Source organism: Macrobrachium rosenbergii, chromosome 7, assembly GCF_040412425.1.
Source record: "Macrobrachium rosenbergii isolate ZJJX-2024 chromosome 7, ASM4041242v1, whole genome shotgun sequence".
Classification (NCBI taxonomy): domain Eukaryota; kingdom Metazoa; phylum Arthropoda; class Malacostraca; order Decapoda; family Palaemonidae; genus Macrobrachium; species Macrobrachium rosenbergii.
The window spans coordinates 2,282,477-2,301,684 of record NC_089747.1 but is presented as its reverse complement, the minus strand read 5'-3'; the positions used below and the strand labels follow the sequence as shown (position 1 = coordinate 2,301,684).

General features: G+C 36.1%; 1 protein-coding gene across 2 annotated transcripts in view; it reads left to right on the top strand.

Moving 5' to 3' along the window:
- The window catches only part of LOC136840009 (TIP41-like protein), a 164,203-nt gene extending 146,372 nt beyond the window's left edge, over positions 1-17,831 (top strand). The window contains exons 1-7 of one of the 2 annotated variants that reach the window (XM_067106291.1): positions 969-2,981; positions 3,131-3,281; positions 6,212-6,371; positions 6,699-6,878; positions 10,389-10,608; positions 12,577-12,735; positions 14,481-17,831. In XM_067106291.1, coding sequence (XP_066962392.1) covers positions 6,214-6,371; positions 6,699-6,878; positions 10,389-10,608; positions 12,577-12,735; positions 14,481-14,576 — 813 coding nt within the window. In that variant the 5' untranslated portion in view covers positions 969-2,981; positions 3,131-3,281; positions 6,212-6,213 and the 3' untranslated portion in view covers positions 14,577-17,831. Of the gene's footprint in view, positions 1-968; positions 2,982-3,130; positions 3,282-6,211; positions 6,372-6,698; positions 6,879-10,388; positions 10,609-12,576; positions 12,736-14,480 lie in introns of those variants that run through there. The other variant, XM_067106292.1, reaches the window with a different exon arrangement.
- Positions 17,832-19,208: the final 1,377 nt, after the last annotated feature.

Below are 19,208 nucleotides of genomic sequence, written 5' to 3'. Positions count from 1 at the left end.
ATAGCTTACATGGCTTCCTTCCTTGGTAACAGCGAAACATTGCATTAATTCCCCTTATATCGTGTTATTAGTCCTATATTCCAAGGCAGACGGTTAAGTAATCCCTTTTGAGATAATAAAACAGAAAATTCATTGACTAGGCCTACCATTTACTAATGATTTATCATTTATAACCATTAATATACAAACAGTTCACTAATTCCACTTATATCGTGTCATTAGGCCTATATTCCAAGGCAGACGGTTAATTAGCCTCCTTTTGAGAGAATGAAACAGAAAATTCATTGACTAGGCCTACCATTTACTGATGATTTATCATTTATATACTTTATATATAAAAAGTTCACTAATTCCACTGATATTTTGGTATTAGGCCTATTTTCAAAGGCATTCAGTTAATTATATGTAATTCTTTTTAGGATAATGAAATTCAGGAAGTTCATTTACCTATAAGTTACCATTTATACCATTGATATAACATTTATCTTGGGGGAGTGTGTTTTGGGGTTTGACGGGCTTCTGGTAAACCGCCTGTGTAGGTATATAATGCAGCTAATGTGGTGGAATTAAGTGAAAAGGTCTATATACCTGCATTGCCTAGGCCTACCGTTTACATTGGTGCAGTGTGCGTCCTTAGGGGCTTGATGAACTACCAATAAACCGTTTGTGTATGCGCATGTGCATGACGCAACCAATATGGCGTAACAAAGGAAAAAAATGTCAATATACCGGCTCCTATTTCCACATTCCCCGGTGGCAATCAAATGCAAAATATGTCACTTCAATATTCCGGAAGATTCCCATTAAAATATTTGTTGTTGGTGCTCTCCCGGGCTGCATGAAATCGTTATATGCAGATTCCCTCATCTTCTTCCCTTTTTGCCCGCTTGGAATTCCTTAATGAAACTCTTTGACGTAATTATAAAAGTTTTTTTTGCGGGGCGGGCGACATCGTTCGACCTTAGGATACGAAAAAAATGAAGAAGAAAAAGAAGGAATGTGGAGGTTGTTGTCATCTGCTCTTACGTCTTTTTTGCAAGAAGATGCATGTCCCCACAAACTCTCCTGTGTGTGTGTGTGTGTGTGTGTGTGTGTGTCCGTGTGCGTGTTCTTACGTCTGTTTACATAGAAACAGACGCATGTCCCCACAGGTTCCTGTCTGTTTTTGTGCGTGTATGTGTTTGTGTTCGAGTCACAGATGTTCCGACGTTGCGCTTTCTTGTCCGGATTCTCTTCATTATGATAACGTATTTCCCCTCCTTTTATTCCGTTTCTTTCCTGTAATTTTTATTCTTGCGTCTATAATTATGCATGTCCTTGTTTTATTTTTCATTCCAAAATGTCTACACACCTAAAAAATTGGTGTTTTCAAAATTTTTCTTTCGAGATTTCCTGTCCAGTTTGAAGAAGATTGATAGTGACAAAAAGGCGTCAGGAAGAAGAAGAAGAAGAAGAAGAAGAAGAAGAAGAAGAAGAAGAAGAAGAAGAAGAAGAAGAAGAAAGCCCCTATACAAAGCTGAGACAGATAGGTCGTATCAGGTGACAGGAAAAAGCAGGTGACGATAGGCCTATACATAATCTATCCAAACAGCTAAACGTTAGGCCTACGCACTTGTACACCTTAATGTGTTGCTTCACTTGTTCCATACTTCAGGCATCATGGGCACATTATACCATGTTCAAAACTGTAATGTGTTGCAAATGCATAGTGTTCCTGTATTTATAATCAGACTGCATTGCATTTTCATTCATGGGACATTAAAGCATTTGGAATTCTTTATCCAAGTATTGCCTGATGTCGTAATTATGTTACATTCCATGTTTTAAACATTTAATTTGGTGCTTGGTCCCATGCCATCTATTATGTTCACTTGTAACTTCGTTCTTACATTTATTTCTTGCGTTTATTAAAACAATTAATTTAATGGCCAGTCCGTTGCGACTGTCTATAGCGTTTTCGCACATGGCTTATGACTGACCACTTAAAGTCTTACTACGTGACTTTTGGAAGACTAGACCTATATGGCTATATTTTGTACCCTCCATGTTTATTTCATCTATATGCGTCCACAGGTCGTCAAATAAGGCCTATTCGTTAAGTTTGACATCGGAAAATAAAATACAAAAAATAGATTAAAAGTTTGAAGGCTTAAGTGGTCGCTTTTCATTTTTAATTTCCTCATTTATAGCCGGGTTCAATTCTTTTGGACGCTATTAAGAAGAAGAACAACGTATTTTTTCGCTGCGAAAAATCATAGGTTAAAAATGGCAACCGTAATTCTGCCTGATATGAACATATGAAAATCGTGATATTGTATACAACTGATAATTTTTCGCTCAATACCAGCTAGCCTAGTGCTGTTGGAACACGTTAACAGCATGAAGAGAGAGAGAGAGAGAGAGAGAGAGAGAGAGAGAGAGAGAGAGAGAGAGAGAGAGAGAGAGAGAAAGTTTTACTTATCTTCAAAGAGCGATAAAAGAATAATTCCTCCTCTTTTATATCATCAGTAATCATCCACCCCTCCTCTCTCCACCTCTCTCTCTGGCACTGATTTCTTTGACGTACCATGAATAGGCTACTATACTTAAGGTATTCTTGGTTGTTCGTAACTTTGAGTTACAGTGACCAAGGGGCATCAGATAGAGGTGAAACTGCTAACTCAAATTTCTTTATAGTTTATGTAGATAATATATAGTGAAACAGATCAGTTACATTCATCCCTTTTCACAATACAGAAACGTTAAATATGTACACCACCCAAGTGTTTGTTCCAGATCGTACTTTTATTTTGTTTGTGTCAATTATCTTTGTATGTTAATTATTTTGTTTTTGGTGGCCAATTATTGTTTGATTATTAATTATTTTGTCTGTGGGAGGCCATTATTCTTTATTGAATGAGGTTTGAACTATCAAAAGCTTCTTTATTGATGAAGCAAATTGAAATCTCAACTTGCTGTGAAATTCCACTTACTGTAAAGAGGTAATGTCTCTCCATTGGATTTGCTGATTAACTTTGAAAATACATTCAAATATAACATAAAACCAATAAATAAATATATAAATTACAATATCATCGTATAATAAAAAACTAAATCCTCAATAACACTCTTTTTAATGCGAAACAACAAGAAGAAACACAATAGCCTCCACCTTCTAAAGAGTGGAATATCTCGCCATTGTGTTTTGAGAAGTTGTCAACAAGACGAGACGGAGTCCGACTTCGGTTTGACCCTTCCAACTACCGACGATTTAAGTACTTTAGGACACTGTCATTTATCAGGTAACCGACACAAATCTTTTTTAGCATGATTTTGAGGTTCTTGTGGGTTTAATTAATTTAAAAGACCTAATTATAGTTAAAGATTACTGTGTTCTTTGGAGGGCGAGGTAGGCGTGAGGCCTGTAGGTTGAGCTGTCCTACGTAGTCTTAAGAAGACTTTGATATTAGATATTTTAGGTATTATTAAACAAATGGCAATTACTGGGCCTAAATTGTATGTTTTTTTCTCGTTTCCTGAGGGTAAGTCTACGGAGCGTAGCTCAGGCTAGTAGCCTGTAGCCTGTCAATTTTGGAAACGGATAAGCGTAGCCTGAACCCATCCTAGTAGGGTAGTTATCAATATACTGATATTCGGCATAAGTCGTAAATCCTACTTGCTATTTTTGGGTTGTAAAACTGAAGGCTACTAGCCTAACCTATCACACCCCTCTGGCTTGGTAAGCCCTTTGTTGGCCGACTCGGTAAAGCTTCAGACTGTCATTCTGATGGGCTGAGTTCACCCCTATGGCCGGCTGATGAAGAGTTAGAGGAATTTATTTCTGGTGATAGAAATTCATTTCGCTGTAATGTGGTTCGGATTCCACAATAAGTTGTAGGTCCCGCTAAGTAACCAAATGGTTCTTAGCCACATAAAATAAGTCTAATCCTTCGGCCAGCCCTAGGAGAGCTGTTAATCAGCCTCAGTGGTCTGGTAAAAACTAAGGTATACTTACTTTTCTGGCTTGGTAACTAGCCTAACCTACTAGTTCAGCCTGCAAGCAGAATGGGCCCCGTGTTTAGTAGCCTACCACCCCCTTGGGTATGAACGCAAGGTATTTCTTAGTAAGAGCTCCACGTGGGCTATTACTTTGGAAATTGATTTTTCCTACTCTTTTATTGTTGCTGATGGAGTTGGTGTTGTACATTATCAGTCAGTTAGCCTATTATTAACCTCGTATCCACCCAACATGGTTGGGGACCCTTTGGGGACATGGGGTTTTGGGTGGGGGGGAAGTCATTGGGAGAAAGACCGGGCCGTCATGGAAAGGTTCCGCACATGCCCAAGCCATCAGGGAGCCATGTGTTCAAGAAGGGATTGGCCAAGGAAACCTATTATTAAAGGAACTATACTAACCTAACGTACCCTAACCTAGCATGCTGTGTTACTTAGTCAGGGGACTCCAACCCCCGGTGAAGGAAACTCCACTTTTTACCAAAAGCTCCCCTAAAACACTGCACATGTGCAATAGCATTCCAGGATGGCCAGCATACAGCTTCTGAGGTTAATTACAGTCAGCCAACTAAAAATAATGGTAAATTCTTGATGAGCAACCAAAATACTATAGGAAAAACCAATTTCCAAAGTATTACCCCTTGTGGAGCTATTGCTTAGTTCTGCTGAAGGTAATAACATAGTATTACAGTAATGATAGACTGTAAGTATCACAAAAATAAAAGATGTAAATGTAAAAAGGTGGTAAATATTCCAGTTGGCGACTGGCGGGAACCAGGCCGCGGTAGTAGTCTTCAGTTTTACCATATTGAGACCCAATACAAGGCTCAAATAGTATTTAGCCAATATTTTTTTCTTACTCTTTTAGGATAGGCTTAGGTTACCTGTACCGACTTTGGAAATGAATAGGTATAGGCCCAACCAAGTTATTGAATTACTGATATCTTGCATAAATCGTGTCATCTACTTCGTGATGTTTTGGGGTGGCCTGGTGCCAGCCCCTTGGGAGGAACATACAAATATACACATAAGGTGGTAAATAGGCTGATCAGAAACATAAAACATAAGACATACACAATAAATTAAACAATGGGCAGCAAATATTCCCATTGGAGATAACCAATTTTGCCTTTCTTTCTTATTCATTTTGAACAACCTTTCAACTGCCTTGTCACTCACCCTAAAGTGTACTGCTGGTCTTCGGAAATTAATAGGGATAGTTATCCTATTGAAATAGGCCTAGGCCAATGATATCGTGCAGAAATCAAGACTTTTGGTTGCTGATTTGTGGGTTAGCCTGGCCCAACCTAATTTTGACAAGTTTCTCATAAACACAAAATTTCAGTATTGTCTTTGTAAATGGCAGACTAGCTTAGTATAAAACCTGTAGTTCGTGATATGATTTAAATTAGTAGTTATAAATGTATTGTTGACAACTAAGTAGGAATCAGGGATATTTAGTTCACAAAACAGACAAAAACCTGGGTATAGGCTTAGACTACTGTATTCTTACTTAACCTCATATGACAATTTCTTAGGCTCTACCAAACTCTGGAAAAATTCAAACACCCCTAATCTAACATGACCTAGGGAGAAGTAAATTACACTGTGCAACACAAGAATGCTTCCAGAAGTAACCTACCCTATCCTAACTAGGTTACGTATTCCTATCTTTCAGTGGGGAGGCTCTGCCCCTCCTTGGAACCTCCCATCCTAAGTGTTTGCTCATTGCCAGGAGTGACTGCAGTCTGCACAGCACATTGGCCATGGAAGAAATGGCACTGTATATTGAGTGGTAGGATTGGTCCTCCACCACCTTACTTTTACACTGCTAGTTATCACTTTTTACCAAGCTTCAGTGACCTGATCAGGTTTTGCTGAAGGTTACAGTATTCTTATAAAAGGCTTAAGGTTTGTATATCAAGGAAAAATGGAGATTATCTTAAAAATTTATGGTTTTTATTTATAAAACATGATAATTATCTAAAGGCTTCTGTACTGTTGGGAAGTGACCCCCATTGGGATGATTTGTATATAAAGCTATATCTAGCTATTATCTACAGTACTAACAGAGAATGGCTTGGTGGAATATGTAACTGTAAAACTTGGATATCATTTTAGGAAATTGGCATTTATTTTATTGTCTTGTGGATGATGCATTCATAAGACACGAAATGTTAAATAAGAGATGAACATTCTGTATTTCTTTTCATTTTAGAGATGTCTCGCTCTGAAATTGTGTTCCCGCCTCCAAAATATCAAGAGTATGTGTTTGGGAGTTGGACAATTAAAGCAGTCAAAAGTCACATAATGGGATCTTCATGCGAAGCTGCGACCAAGTGTGATGCTTCAACTGAACAGCCTTGCAATCTCTGTCGGTAATTAAGCATTATTTTTTTTAAAAGAGAATGGATGATAGCTCTTGTTAAATTTGGATTCAAGCTAAGTTTCTGCACATAAATGTGTGACATGCACTTGGGTAAGTTAGTATTACAGATTTTATTAGTGAAATATGTAAGAAAAAAATTTTGTATATGTTTCTGTAATTGCATTTTTTATAAATATTATTTATTATTTTTCTCCTTAATAGTGGAATATCATGCCTGAACATTTATGCTATATTTGAAACTGCTCTACCACTGTATTTTATGCATATATACTCAAAATTAATTACTCGGTATCACCTTAACTTTGTTGCTTTCCAGATATGAAAGAGAATTAAGACTGCCTAATCTTCCTGACATGGTCTTTGCAAGTAACTTGCTCCAGATAACTCACCGATCAGGTGGCTCAATTTCTTTCAACTGCCTTGACGCCCTTAAATGTGTAAATGATCGAGAGGACACCATACAAGTTGCACATGCAGAAGCCTGGAAGGAAGCAAGGTTAGTAAAGAGCACCATTGTCCTAAAGATTTTTAACCTGGCCAGAGGAGACCTGAGATAGCAGCTACTATGCTTTAAAGAAAATAAATAAGTATTCTTTATTTCTTGACTGTATTCCCACATATATTTTTGGACTCCACATCCATGCTTTAAAGCATGTAGACCCTGATTCCCATCGGGGTCATGATCTCAGATCCAACAAGCATTGAGTAGCATTTTTCAGGTGAGATTTTTTTGTACTGCTGTAATTCTAATGCTACTACGACTCCATGAAGCATTACTTCTCATGGCGCACGCCCAGCTTATGTCATCAGTTATGCATCTCCCCTCACGAGTGCCACAGCCTTCTAGGATTCGATTCCATGTTTCCACGGATTTTAGTTCAGAGCACTTTCTCTACAAAAATCCAGATAATAGATGAATGCTGTTTATATTTGGATATTTTTGCCCCTTAAATGTGGCTGCTGGGTCATCTCAGCAAATAGTCTCGAATTTGAGTGTTTCATTGCCTCTGCACCTGGCCTTTCATAGTCTAGGGTTTGAGTTGCATTGCTTGAGTATAGAGTAAATTTAAGCTGAACTTTTTCTAATATATTCGTTGTTCTTTGATACTGATTTTATGTACAGTATCAGGTTTGATGTATTTTCTCTTAAATATCTTCTGCTTTTCATTTTTAGTTTTGTAAAAACATTGTGCTCTATTTTCTTCTGTGCTCTAGTTTCCTATTTTCTCATATGGATATCCTGTTTTGTGGAAACTTGCTAGCCAAGGCTTCCCTTACTTGGCCCATAAGAATTCACACAATAAAAATAATGATCAAAATACAGGTATCAATAATTACTTTAAAATAACAATAATTTGTGTAAAACATGCAAGAGCTACTATGGACTTAATAATATACATTGTTAAATGTCTGGGCAATTAGTACCCAAACAAAAACAGGAATGATACAGAAGAAGACTATAAAGACACCCTATGATATCAATCATGGATCTTAACCAAATGAAGTTTTCAAAATAAGGTATGTAGACATTTTGCTTATATTAACTCCATGTTTGAATTACTCTTGACTAGGTCAGTGTACAGAAGTGAGCTCATCTTTATACTTTTACACTTGTTTGTTGCTAATTGTTGTGAGAATTTCTGAATGGGGGTCAGTCTTCGCTGTTTATATTAGATGTGCATTTCCAACTTCTTGGATTCTTTGTCATCTTCTTCCTTATATCTTTGGGAAATTTGGTGCCAAGTAATCTGTCTATAAATAGTGTAGATAGCATTACCATTTGATAGCCTAGAGGTAACTTGATGGCTTTGGACTTACTGGGCTCTTTTCCTCAGTGCACTTACATTGTTTATGTATTAAAAGCTTATTTGTTCCTACAAAAATACAAACCATCTTTCTTTACATAGGATTTAGCTTGAGAACTTGAGCGAGCTGAATCCTGTGTAAAGAACTCAGGTTTGTATGTTAGGTAAAATATAATTGTCTTTCAAAATTTTCTATATCTTGAGAGTAGGATAGATTTACTTGTCAGACATCAACATAAGTAAATGAGATTTATTGAAACTTGAAGCAATGATTGCATTATTAAATTTGCACGTGTTGTATTCTTAAATATTCTTTTCCCATTTCTTATACTTGACACATATATGAGAGGTTATCCCAAATCCAGTATGGAGCAATAGTCATAATTCTTGTTGCTTAGATTGGCTTTTATAATGTAATGAGCTCATTAGCAGACATTGCACTACTGATTTGTATCAGTAGTCATGCACAAATACATGAAAAGTTGAAAAAGCTGGAATTACTTTATTAAACGGTACAAACCATTGTTTCACAGGAGTTCCCTGTCTCCCATGTAATTGCTTGGCTTGTGCAAGTCTGCATTGTACAGTGTGTAAAGGATGGAGCACTTTGCTTTTGAGGAATTGGCTTTTTGCTTTGTAAATTTTCATCCATCAGCTTGCTGCCAGTTTAGGTACATATTGAGGTAATCCAAATTCTGTGATGGTCTCCTCTCCAAACATCTTAATCAATTTTATCTCGGGTTTTCCCTTAACAAAATTGCATGCTCCAATGAGGTCTCTCTTCTGTTTAGTGCACTCTCTGCCTAAATTTCCATTAGTTCCATATTTTCATGTATACTTTATTTGCAAGTTAGGGAATTCACTTTTCAGAAGCACTATTTTATCTTGTAGTTGTCTCCTTCTTAATTGTCTTTCTAGCTCTCACTATTGACTCGTCTCTCAACAGTCATGCTTGTCAGGCATGTCAGGCAGGCTTCTTGTGCTGTAGCAAATTAGCCCTTTTATTTGATGTCATGTACTCTTCTCAGTACAGTAAAATCAACCTGTGTTTCAGCTCCTGCCATCTGACATGTTCAATGAATTCTTTTTTGGTTACTTAGATGTTTTCTTTAGTATCTTTCTCTTGCAGCTTTCCTCCTGGTAGTGTACACCTTTTGACTGAGACACTAGCGCATTGATTTTGAGAACCCAACTCATTTTTCCTCATCTGTTTGTAGTTTGTATGCTGTGAACACTTGCACTATTGTCTTCCCGAGATCATTTTAACCTTCATTTTCCTTTCTTTCATTCACTTCACTGCCATCACATGAGATATTCCATCTGTGTCAGTTTGCATATTCCATTTTGCAACACATTGGACTTTTGTGTGCATGGACAGAGGAAAAAGGCAATGTGTTGGGAAGGAGATCCAGTGCCTGACTGTGTTTCCAGTCCTGTAAATACCCCATTTCTCAGTTTTAGCCTCTCGATAGGTGGTGCCTTGGCCAGCCTGCTGCCTGTTGTTTATGAACTAAGGCAAAGAAAATAAAATAAACATTTCATGAGGCAAGAAGTTTAATATCATAGACCAATTATAAAGTATAGAAGTATAGAGTGAGATTTGTTATTAGGTATAGTTTTGTATAAATGTAATTTTATTGTATTTCCTCTTGGCAGGTACTTCCCATTGGTTAGATTTCATATTGATGTTTTAGGATGCAAGTGTAGACAGAGACATGGTCAACTACTGAATGATTCATTATCACAGAATTCTGACAAGACGTTGGTTTCTGTGAGTGGAAAAGTAGTGTGGGACATTTGAACAAGAAGGGCAAAATTTTATTATCAGTTGTGTTTTCTCACACCTGGAAAAACCTCATAATTCTTTGTCCAGCATGAGAAGAGTTTTCTCATACATGTGACTCAAAAGCTTGACATGTTTTACATTCGTGGTTGATTTTTGTTTTACAAATAAACTACTGTACTGTAGTTCATGATAATACATAAAAATCACTGATTCAGCCATCAGTCATCAATTTGTGTTTTCTGGGGAAACCCGATGTTCAATGGGGGGTTGTGTTTTGTCGTTTTCGATGGTGAGTGCCCAGAGGGCCTTACAATGTAAAATAATCCCTCAGTATATGTCCTTAGTGTAAGTGTATTCCTTGTTGTATTGAAGAAATAACTTTTTTGTGCTGAAATAGATGTACTTTGTATTGCAGAGCAGACTGTGAATATGCCAAAAAAGTGGTGAGGCCATACGACTGGACTTTCTCAACTAACTTCAGAGGCACGGTTTCTGGTTTAAAAGTGAGTGACTCCACAGAAAGAATAGATCTTCAGAAACTAAAAATACCAGAAGAGATTGTGTTTTATGACGAGGTTTTCTTATACGAAGATGAACTGGATGACAACGGCAGTACCAGATGTGTTGTGAAAGTGGTAAGCTGGAAGAATTTATTTACAGTAGGCCTATGTGTCGAATATGGTTTGCTCAGTACAGTATTAGTTTTTCTGCAAGTTGGTACTTCATTGTATTTAAGACTTTATTCTTTGTGTATACACAAATAACTGACACATATATGAACTATCTATAATTTCTGAAACAACATTTACTTACAAATTTATGATGTTATCTTGTGAAGACACAAACCATTCCTTACTAAAGCTGTTACCTCAATACATGTATATCAAACAAAGCCCAGGCCTGTTAGAATCGTTAGCACATATCCACACTAACCAGAGATGATAATTCTGTTCCACTAAGTGGTGAGAGAAAACTGCTTTAAGTATGGTAGGAACCATATATCTCTCACTCCATCAGTTAAGTGAAAAACTTCGGTCTGTCTTGGTGAGACATTCATGTCCTTGGTCACATTTCTTAATCGAACAGTCACTATGCAGCACATCATCTGTATGTCAGGCTGATAGCATTAGTTTTGTTTATTTAGAAAACCGACAATTTCCTGTATGGATGATTTGAGTTATTATGTTGGACCATTTTTTTTGTGATGTTTCAGCTTCAGATGATGTTCAGGACTTAGTGAATGGCCATCCAAGTAAATTATGATAGTAGAATAAAAGTCCTTGTGAGGTTTATTCAATATTTAGAGGCAGTCATTGCACCAGATCTTTATGTAGTGATCTTGTCCAGAGCAAAGCTTCAAAAACTATAGTAAGAAGTAAAGCAAGGTTGCCATGGTGTGACATTCCCCCAGTTCATACTTTTACTGCATTCTAATAACTGACCAGTCTGGCTTCATAAGTAATCTTCTTGCATAATTGGTTCAAAGGCAGGATTTAATCTCGTCCTTTATCACTCTCCATACTTTCTCCCTCTCTTATACTGTACAAGGTTCTCCAGATGTAAATTTTTATTACATACTCTTTTGAACCCCATCCTCCATTCTTCAAGAAAGGATTGCTTTCTTGTTGAGAAAAGCTACCATAGGAACTTGTTGTGAAGGAAGGAACAGTCACAGCCACCATTGTTTGATCTAATAATGTTTGCACACTAGCTACTAGTACTCCATTCCAACACATTGTTGGTTAAAAAATCAAGCATATGATGAATGGGAGCTGCTAATTCCATTTGTTCCTCCTTCCATTGGTACAATTCTTATGCATCCCTTGATACATTCTCTCTCCCCCACTAGGTGGCTGTTGGTGAGGTAATTAGATTGCTACTTGAATATGTTTTACTGTCCCAATGCATTGCATTTTCCTCCATCTCATTGCTTCTATAATTTCTATTCCACTAAATCAGGCTGAAGATTTTTCCTTTAATATTATACTTGGCATTTGCAAAATTGCCATTTATGAGTTAAACATTATCTTTTGGTATAAAATGACTTATCATCAATAAAGCAACTTAATGTTTTGTAAAAAAAAAAAAATAATGCACTTATTGAATGTTAGGGATACTTTTATCCATAAAGCACTTGAGCACAACAATACAGTTAATACCCTTGTTTAATAGAGAACTCACTTTCCATACCCTTTAGTGTTTGTCACGATAAAATTTACAGTTATGCAAAGCTCATATTTAAGTAAATGAAACTGTTAGAAATTTTGTCACTAAACTTTTAAAACATAGTTGTGAAGTTTGGTGCTTGTCCTCCATTCCCAAGGATTGTCATGGTATTTTGCAAAAAGGTATAGGTAAATGGATGCTTGTAATGAATCAGTTCATTCCATGTTCATGCATGCTGACTAGGAACATCAAAACATTCAGTCATTGTAACCACCTAGTTTGCTTTCCATTACTATTCTTTGATACTGACTTCATTCTGTACTAACATTAGCGTGGAACAAATTCATAAAATTTTGGTTATGTGCTGAATTATCAAATGCACTACAGTAGAAGACCCTATAAATTTGCAGACCTCAATTATTCATACTAATTTTCAGAGAGTGATGCCAAGCGGTTTCTTCGCGGTTTTTCGCCACTACTTACGTGTAGATCATGTCATCGTTCGTGTCAATGACACAAGACTGTACAGTCCCTCCGGAGCGTCTTACATAATAAGAGAAACATCATTAAGAGAAGCTCCAATCTCCAAGTTGAATGTAAGTTTTGTTAGATATGGCTTACTGTTTAAATGTTTTGTTTTTTAGTTGACATTTTTGTAATGAAGGTCAAAATTTTTATCGTTGAGAGAATGAGTCATACTCATACATCTATGCTGTTTTATGACCATCTGTAGTGTTTAATTTTAATCATTGCAATGTATATAAGGTTTGGAAAGTCAAAAACATTATTTTGGAAAAAAGACAAAGTGAAGACAACACTTGGTTGTTACTGGCATGACTGAGTATTAAACAGTATTCAGGTTAAAGTTAAAATAGAAATGAAAATATAAAAACCTTTGTAAAAGTGGACAAGGTTTTATTTCCAAAATATTGTGACAATTTCATACATTTTACCAATTACCAAACACTTCACAGGCCAACTGAAAGCATATTGAATAAAATACAGATATAAAATACAGCCATATTGTTAGGTAAAATTCACTTATAATCACATTTTAAATAGAGAAGACTTCAGGTTAGGCAAGAGGTAGTTACTCCTTAGAGAAAACAAAATGTAGTTTCCAAAGGCAATGGTTTTCCTGGGGTAAAAAGAGTACAGTTACAAGATTTAATAGGTCTGGTTACATACAAATAATATAAACACAAATTAAAAGAGGGATTTAAACTAAAAAGATCTTGACCAAATATGAAGTTAAACAAACTAAACTCATTAGTTTTGGACCGCATCTTGACCAGGTCTGGTTACATGGGGGAAACAAAATTTAACATTAGTTTTGGACCACATCTTGACCAAGTATGAAGTTATAATAAGGGGGGAAACAAATTAAACTCATTAGTTTTGGACCACATCTTGACCAAGTATGAAGTTATAATAAGGGGGGTAAACAGATGTAGCACAGGCTTATCAATGATTACCTCTGGAGTGAAGTTAAAAGTGCTTAGCTAACATAGGTCATAGACATGATTGACACCTTAACAAAATGTTAATAAGGATGCATCCTTCATTTTGCTTACCCTTATCCAAGAGGGTGTTGTCTTCTCTCTGTCAAACCTTTGAAAAATGTATTGGTAATGTAGGTCCAACAGGTTTCTGACCCAAGACAGGGAGTGAAATTTCCTCATACCAAATTTTCCACGGACACCTCCCTCATGGCCTTCCTCCTCCTTCCTTGGATGCGTTTAAAAAGGCCTGCATCTTTTGGTAGTGATTCCACACCTCCTGGATGACTTGGAAGTAACTGGCATGCAAGATACCTTCATTTATGTCCTTTAGCTAAAGCTTTGCAGTTAGATAGTTTAATCTCATGTCCATTTGTATATGAACATCTACTGTTGAGTGCTTTCTTTACATCTCAACCTCATCTGAAACACAAAACTGGTACTAATTATTTTCCAAAGAAATCTAAAAAGCTGTTCCCCTAACTGTCGTCAGTTAAGTATTGTTTTTAAGCACTACTACTATAAATGAACTTTGTGTCCAAGAGTTATATAATGTATGCTATTTAAAAGATATTGAGTCATGTCAGGCTAGGAGGGGATTGATTGATTAATTTGTGTCAGGCGAGGAGGGGATTGATTAATTTCTCTGAACTGGTAATGTATCAAAAATTGGAGGACCATCTGTGCCTTAGGAGGGCTATAATCTGCTGAAAGGGATATCGCCCCAAACTGATCAACAAAGCTCCTTATTATATTGATTATTAGTAGTAAATTTTATGATGGCAATTCTGATCTAATAGGCCCTCACAATGCATAATAAATAAGCTGTTTTTACTTCACAGGTACCTCCCCCGGTTTACAAAAATCCTGATCAGGTGTGGCAGCATCTACCCCTAGTTAGTGAAACAGTGGATAAATTATCACCAGAAGATTTGTGAACATCTTCAGATCATCAGATTTCTTAACACAAGTTTAAAAGATACCATTCCATAGTAGAGGCTTTTTCATCTCACAAAGGGGTTGTATTTTCATTGGTTTTAAAATTGGACATATATTGATTCTCAGTCTGTTTTATTTTTGTCAGACTCCTTGCATTAGCAAGATTACAGAAGAGAGTAAAAGTTATAGGGACATAATGTTGCTCAGGACATTTGGAGAACTATATATAAGAAGTTTGATTAAGAAAAGCAAGACATGATGAAAGTCTTATGAGAATAAAAGCCTTTGTATGGCTTGTACGGGCCAAGGGGGAAGACATAACAGAATTAATAGTGATTTAATGTGTAGAGAGTTGAGGGTATATGGTGTGATAGTTCGTCATGAAAAGCTTGAAGCTTAAGTAAGAATATGTCCATGGCTAGTTGTCAAGAGGAGCTTCAAGCTTAAATATGTTGAGGGACAGTTGCCAAGAAGAGCTTGAAGTTTCAATATGTTAAGGGACTATGGTCCCAAAAGTTATACAGTAGTATTATTGCTGTTTAAAAGTAAGAGAGAAATGGAAGATTTAGGTGCTAGCTTACTGGATAGGAGAACCAGATGTGAATGAAATTTGGCGTAGCTGATGTTCATGGATATTGTTATCGCTTTTAGTTAGTTTGGCAAGGCTGTTGAGTCCTACTGTCAATCACAGAGGTAAATGGAAGGATTTATATTTGATTGTGAGATGAAAATTGGAGCAATATAAAGTTGTATTAGTTGGAAACCTAAGTAAAGGAGATCATTAGTCATTACCACAAAGTAAAGTGTGGAAAGCCACTCAACTTGGGTTTGAAGGGAGGCTGCAAAGAGCGGGCACACAAGGCACACTGAAAGCAGTACCTCTCCGGTAAGGTGCTTGTGGGTAGAGAGAAGCTGCAGTGACTGGAAAAAAAATTAAAGCATTCAAGAGATAAACTTTACTTAAATATTAGAAAGTAGAGATATAAGTGAAGACACATCAGGAAAATTTTTGTAGAAATGGTGAAAAAACAGAAAGGTTTCACACATTTAAGAACCTAGGGTGAAATGCCAATGATAAAAGTAATGTGAAAGAAGTGTGTCAAGGAATTAGTGCCAATGTTTATAGAAGTGAAATAGTTCTGTTAACTGTAAATGAAAGAAGAAAAATTGGATCTGTCAGCTTAAATTTTGTAAGTTGTGTATGTGGCGTAAGGAATTATGGAAAATATGATGTGTATATACCATAAAGGTATGGTAAAATGGTTAATTGAAAAGAGGTATCCCAGTGTTCTGGGAATTGGTCATGTAAAGAGAGACAGAGGACAGGTGTCTCAATATGGTGAACAGAAGTCTGAAAAGAAAGTCTTGAATAAAAGTGCTGTGTTAGAATGAAAGCTTCTTTAAGAGTGGAGACAAAGGTTAATTGTGCTGCATATGTAAACTAGTCTAAGTGCTGATAAAGCTTTTGTGTAGGGCTATGAAGAGATGAGAGGCTGTCAGATTTTTGTTTTTGGGGTTTGGCCTCTGTAGCAACTCCTCCTCTTGGGAAATGATTTGTTAACGAAAAGGCCTTATTTTAGTCTATAGGTATCCATGAGGTGTAAATATTAGCCCTTGCCAATGACAGAGTTCAACACTAATAACCTGTTAACCTTTGATCAAAAAATAATGTGATGGAAAAATAGTGTAAATCAGAATTAAAAAATAAATCTTGTGATATCCTGATGTCTTTATTTAAAAATGTCAGACATCTGAAGATACTGATATAACCTGATATGAAATGTGTGTGTGTTCGTGGAAGATACTAGTCCATTACTTTACAAAAGCTGTTATTGGTGACTCAAACGAAGACCAACCTGAAGCAAAACCTAGTAAGAGTGGTAGTTTCTGTGAGCATTATCACTGTCCATGGGGGCAATACATCTCAGAGCAACAAAGCCATTTGTCAAGGTTCCTTGTCATATTGCTAGATATTTCTGCTGGTGAAAAATTTCAGAGCAGATGATACTCCATTATACTTTCTCCTGGACTTTAGGTACCACTAAACACCTTTGAAGCTTTTAGCTCTGACAATATTCCTTTGATATCAGGGTTCGAGACCTTAAAAGGAAACCTAACTGTAATTTTGCTTGATCTCTTATTGGACCACATTTCGACTTTAGATTTTGGAATCTGGAGACCCAAGGCCTACAGTCACCTGACTACATATAAAACAGCAAACTTGTTCATGTCAAGTGTGCAAGTATCTGATACCAAACACACAGAAAACAGACTTGCGGTTACATCCAGACAAAGCTGTCAGTCACAGCTTTCATTGTAAACAGATGCTGCATTTGAAAATTAACAAAATGAATTACTTACAACCTTTGTAGACATATCAGATATTCAACAAAAACTTTGTTTTGCTGTTACGAACCTTTAATTTTATCTGAAGTAATAACCTCCATACCTTCTGGATTGGTTGCTTGATTTATGTGACTGTACGAGAGAAATAAAAGAATGTAATTATTATAAGTAATAGATAGTACACCTTGTCACTGACTGAGTCAGTCACAAAAACTATCACTCACACTAAGTTACAGCTTTAGCTGTGTGCCTTCTTCACCCTAAAAAGATATTTGATCGAACCACCTTTAGGATACACAGAATTTATTTTTAAATTTCTATCTTACTGGCCATTAGGATCTGTCATGTTGTTTCCATAGGGCAAGGGAAAATTTTTCTGCAGGACATTACTTAGCAGTTGTAATTCTGATTCTCTTTAAAGTTTTGTTGTGAGCAAGTACAAAATCATTATTTGACTGTTAGCATTTTTTTTTTTATTAAGCCAGCACAGTAATTGTTTTGTGAATTACATTCATTATAACTTTGATGGTCACCAGATTTATTACTGTGGCAAGGAAGCATAGAATTTTATTTTTATTTCATCCATAATATATTACTTTTAAATACATTACCTTTGAACACAAACTACTCCTTACAATAAGTTACATTTTGTAAGTGCACCACTGTTAATATCAATTACAGTAGATTCCTTTTTGTGACACAGTGCTTTTAAATATGTACTGCAATAACGGAATTCTTACTCTGAATAGTCGTGACTGAAATTATTGATTGCTGTGATTTAACCATGTTGCTTGATTACAGTCAAGCTCAATGACATGTGATAATTTTTTACATTGGGCAGCCTAATGAATTCATTTGTAATGCAAGTATGTAACTTAGAACAATTAAACTACCTAAATGGAATCAAATAATGTTTTTTCATTACGCCTTGCCAAACTGTAGCAATTAAATACATCAAGTAAGCTGTATATACTGTGAAGTACCTTGTATGTGTAAATTCACATACTTGAACAAACACTAATCCTAGTTGGTTTTATGCAAAGTCAAAGTACAAAAGCTTCTTCATTTGTCAACTGAAATTGCTTCACTCATCCATCACACTGTTGCTTTTTCACGTTTGTTTACTAAAAATGTCCTGTAGCTTTACTGGATCACTTATGTTTTGCTTTGATTAATCACTGAATTCATTTGGATGGATGTCACTTTTCTCCTATTTTAGTCTGTTAGTGAGTGTCGCTGTGAAACTTACATATTCATCATAATGCTGTATGTAGCGTGACATTAGGAAAGAGATACAGAAACAGAAATGTAGAATCAAGATGTACAAAATTACAAAATAAAAATATTCCAAAATATAAATATAGATTACAAAATATAAATATAAATATTCCATCCCCAAAATGTGTACAAAGAACAAACTGGGAAGTTTGATGGAAGGACAATTGTTTGAATGCATAAAATATTTCTGTCTTCAGATGGAATGACATAAATAGGCTTCAAACCAAATTCCACTTACCCAGTACAGCAATACTCTATTCCCAATCTCTTGAGCTGAAGAAAGGACACACTAGAAACTGCTTATTTTCAGAAACAGAAAAAGGCAGATTTCATCCTTAATTTGATATTGATGATCTTTGAAAAACTCCCATGGCAAACTGACCACCTGGAAAAGAAAATCACTGTCAATAATGTTACAGGACAAACCTTGACATTACAGGACAAACCTAAGTTTTTGAGACACCAAACTTGTTACTTTCACAAAAACCCATCAGTCATACATATGCCACTTTTCAAGGATCTCAAATCCAGACTCAGCTGTTTTAGCTCAAGACTATAGGCTACTGGATAATGTTCCTACTGACCAACTTGAGCAAAACATGCAACTAACCTTAAAAATACCAGGATATCTGCTAAGTAAACCAAGCATTACCTGTTAAATGCCACAACTTTATTGATAAAAATTATGGCTATGGCTCCAGTATAAAGCTATTGATTACCTTAACAAATTTACCAAGGATTTTCTTCACAAAGTGGCTACTACTGAGCTGGGCATTTTAACCATTTTAGTTAGGATTTACTGACGTTACTGTTTACCAATAAAAATTCACATATCAGCAAGGCTGACGATGACAGCATTGTTTCACCTGCATAAGGTGTTGGTGCCAAGATCAATGATTGTCTAGTATGTACAGCAACAAGACAATAATCAAGAAGATTTTATGTTAAATTTTGGTTTTAATATTCAACTGATGTCTCATCCATACTCAGAAGTGAAGAGTAAAACG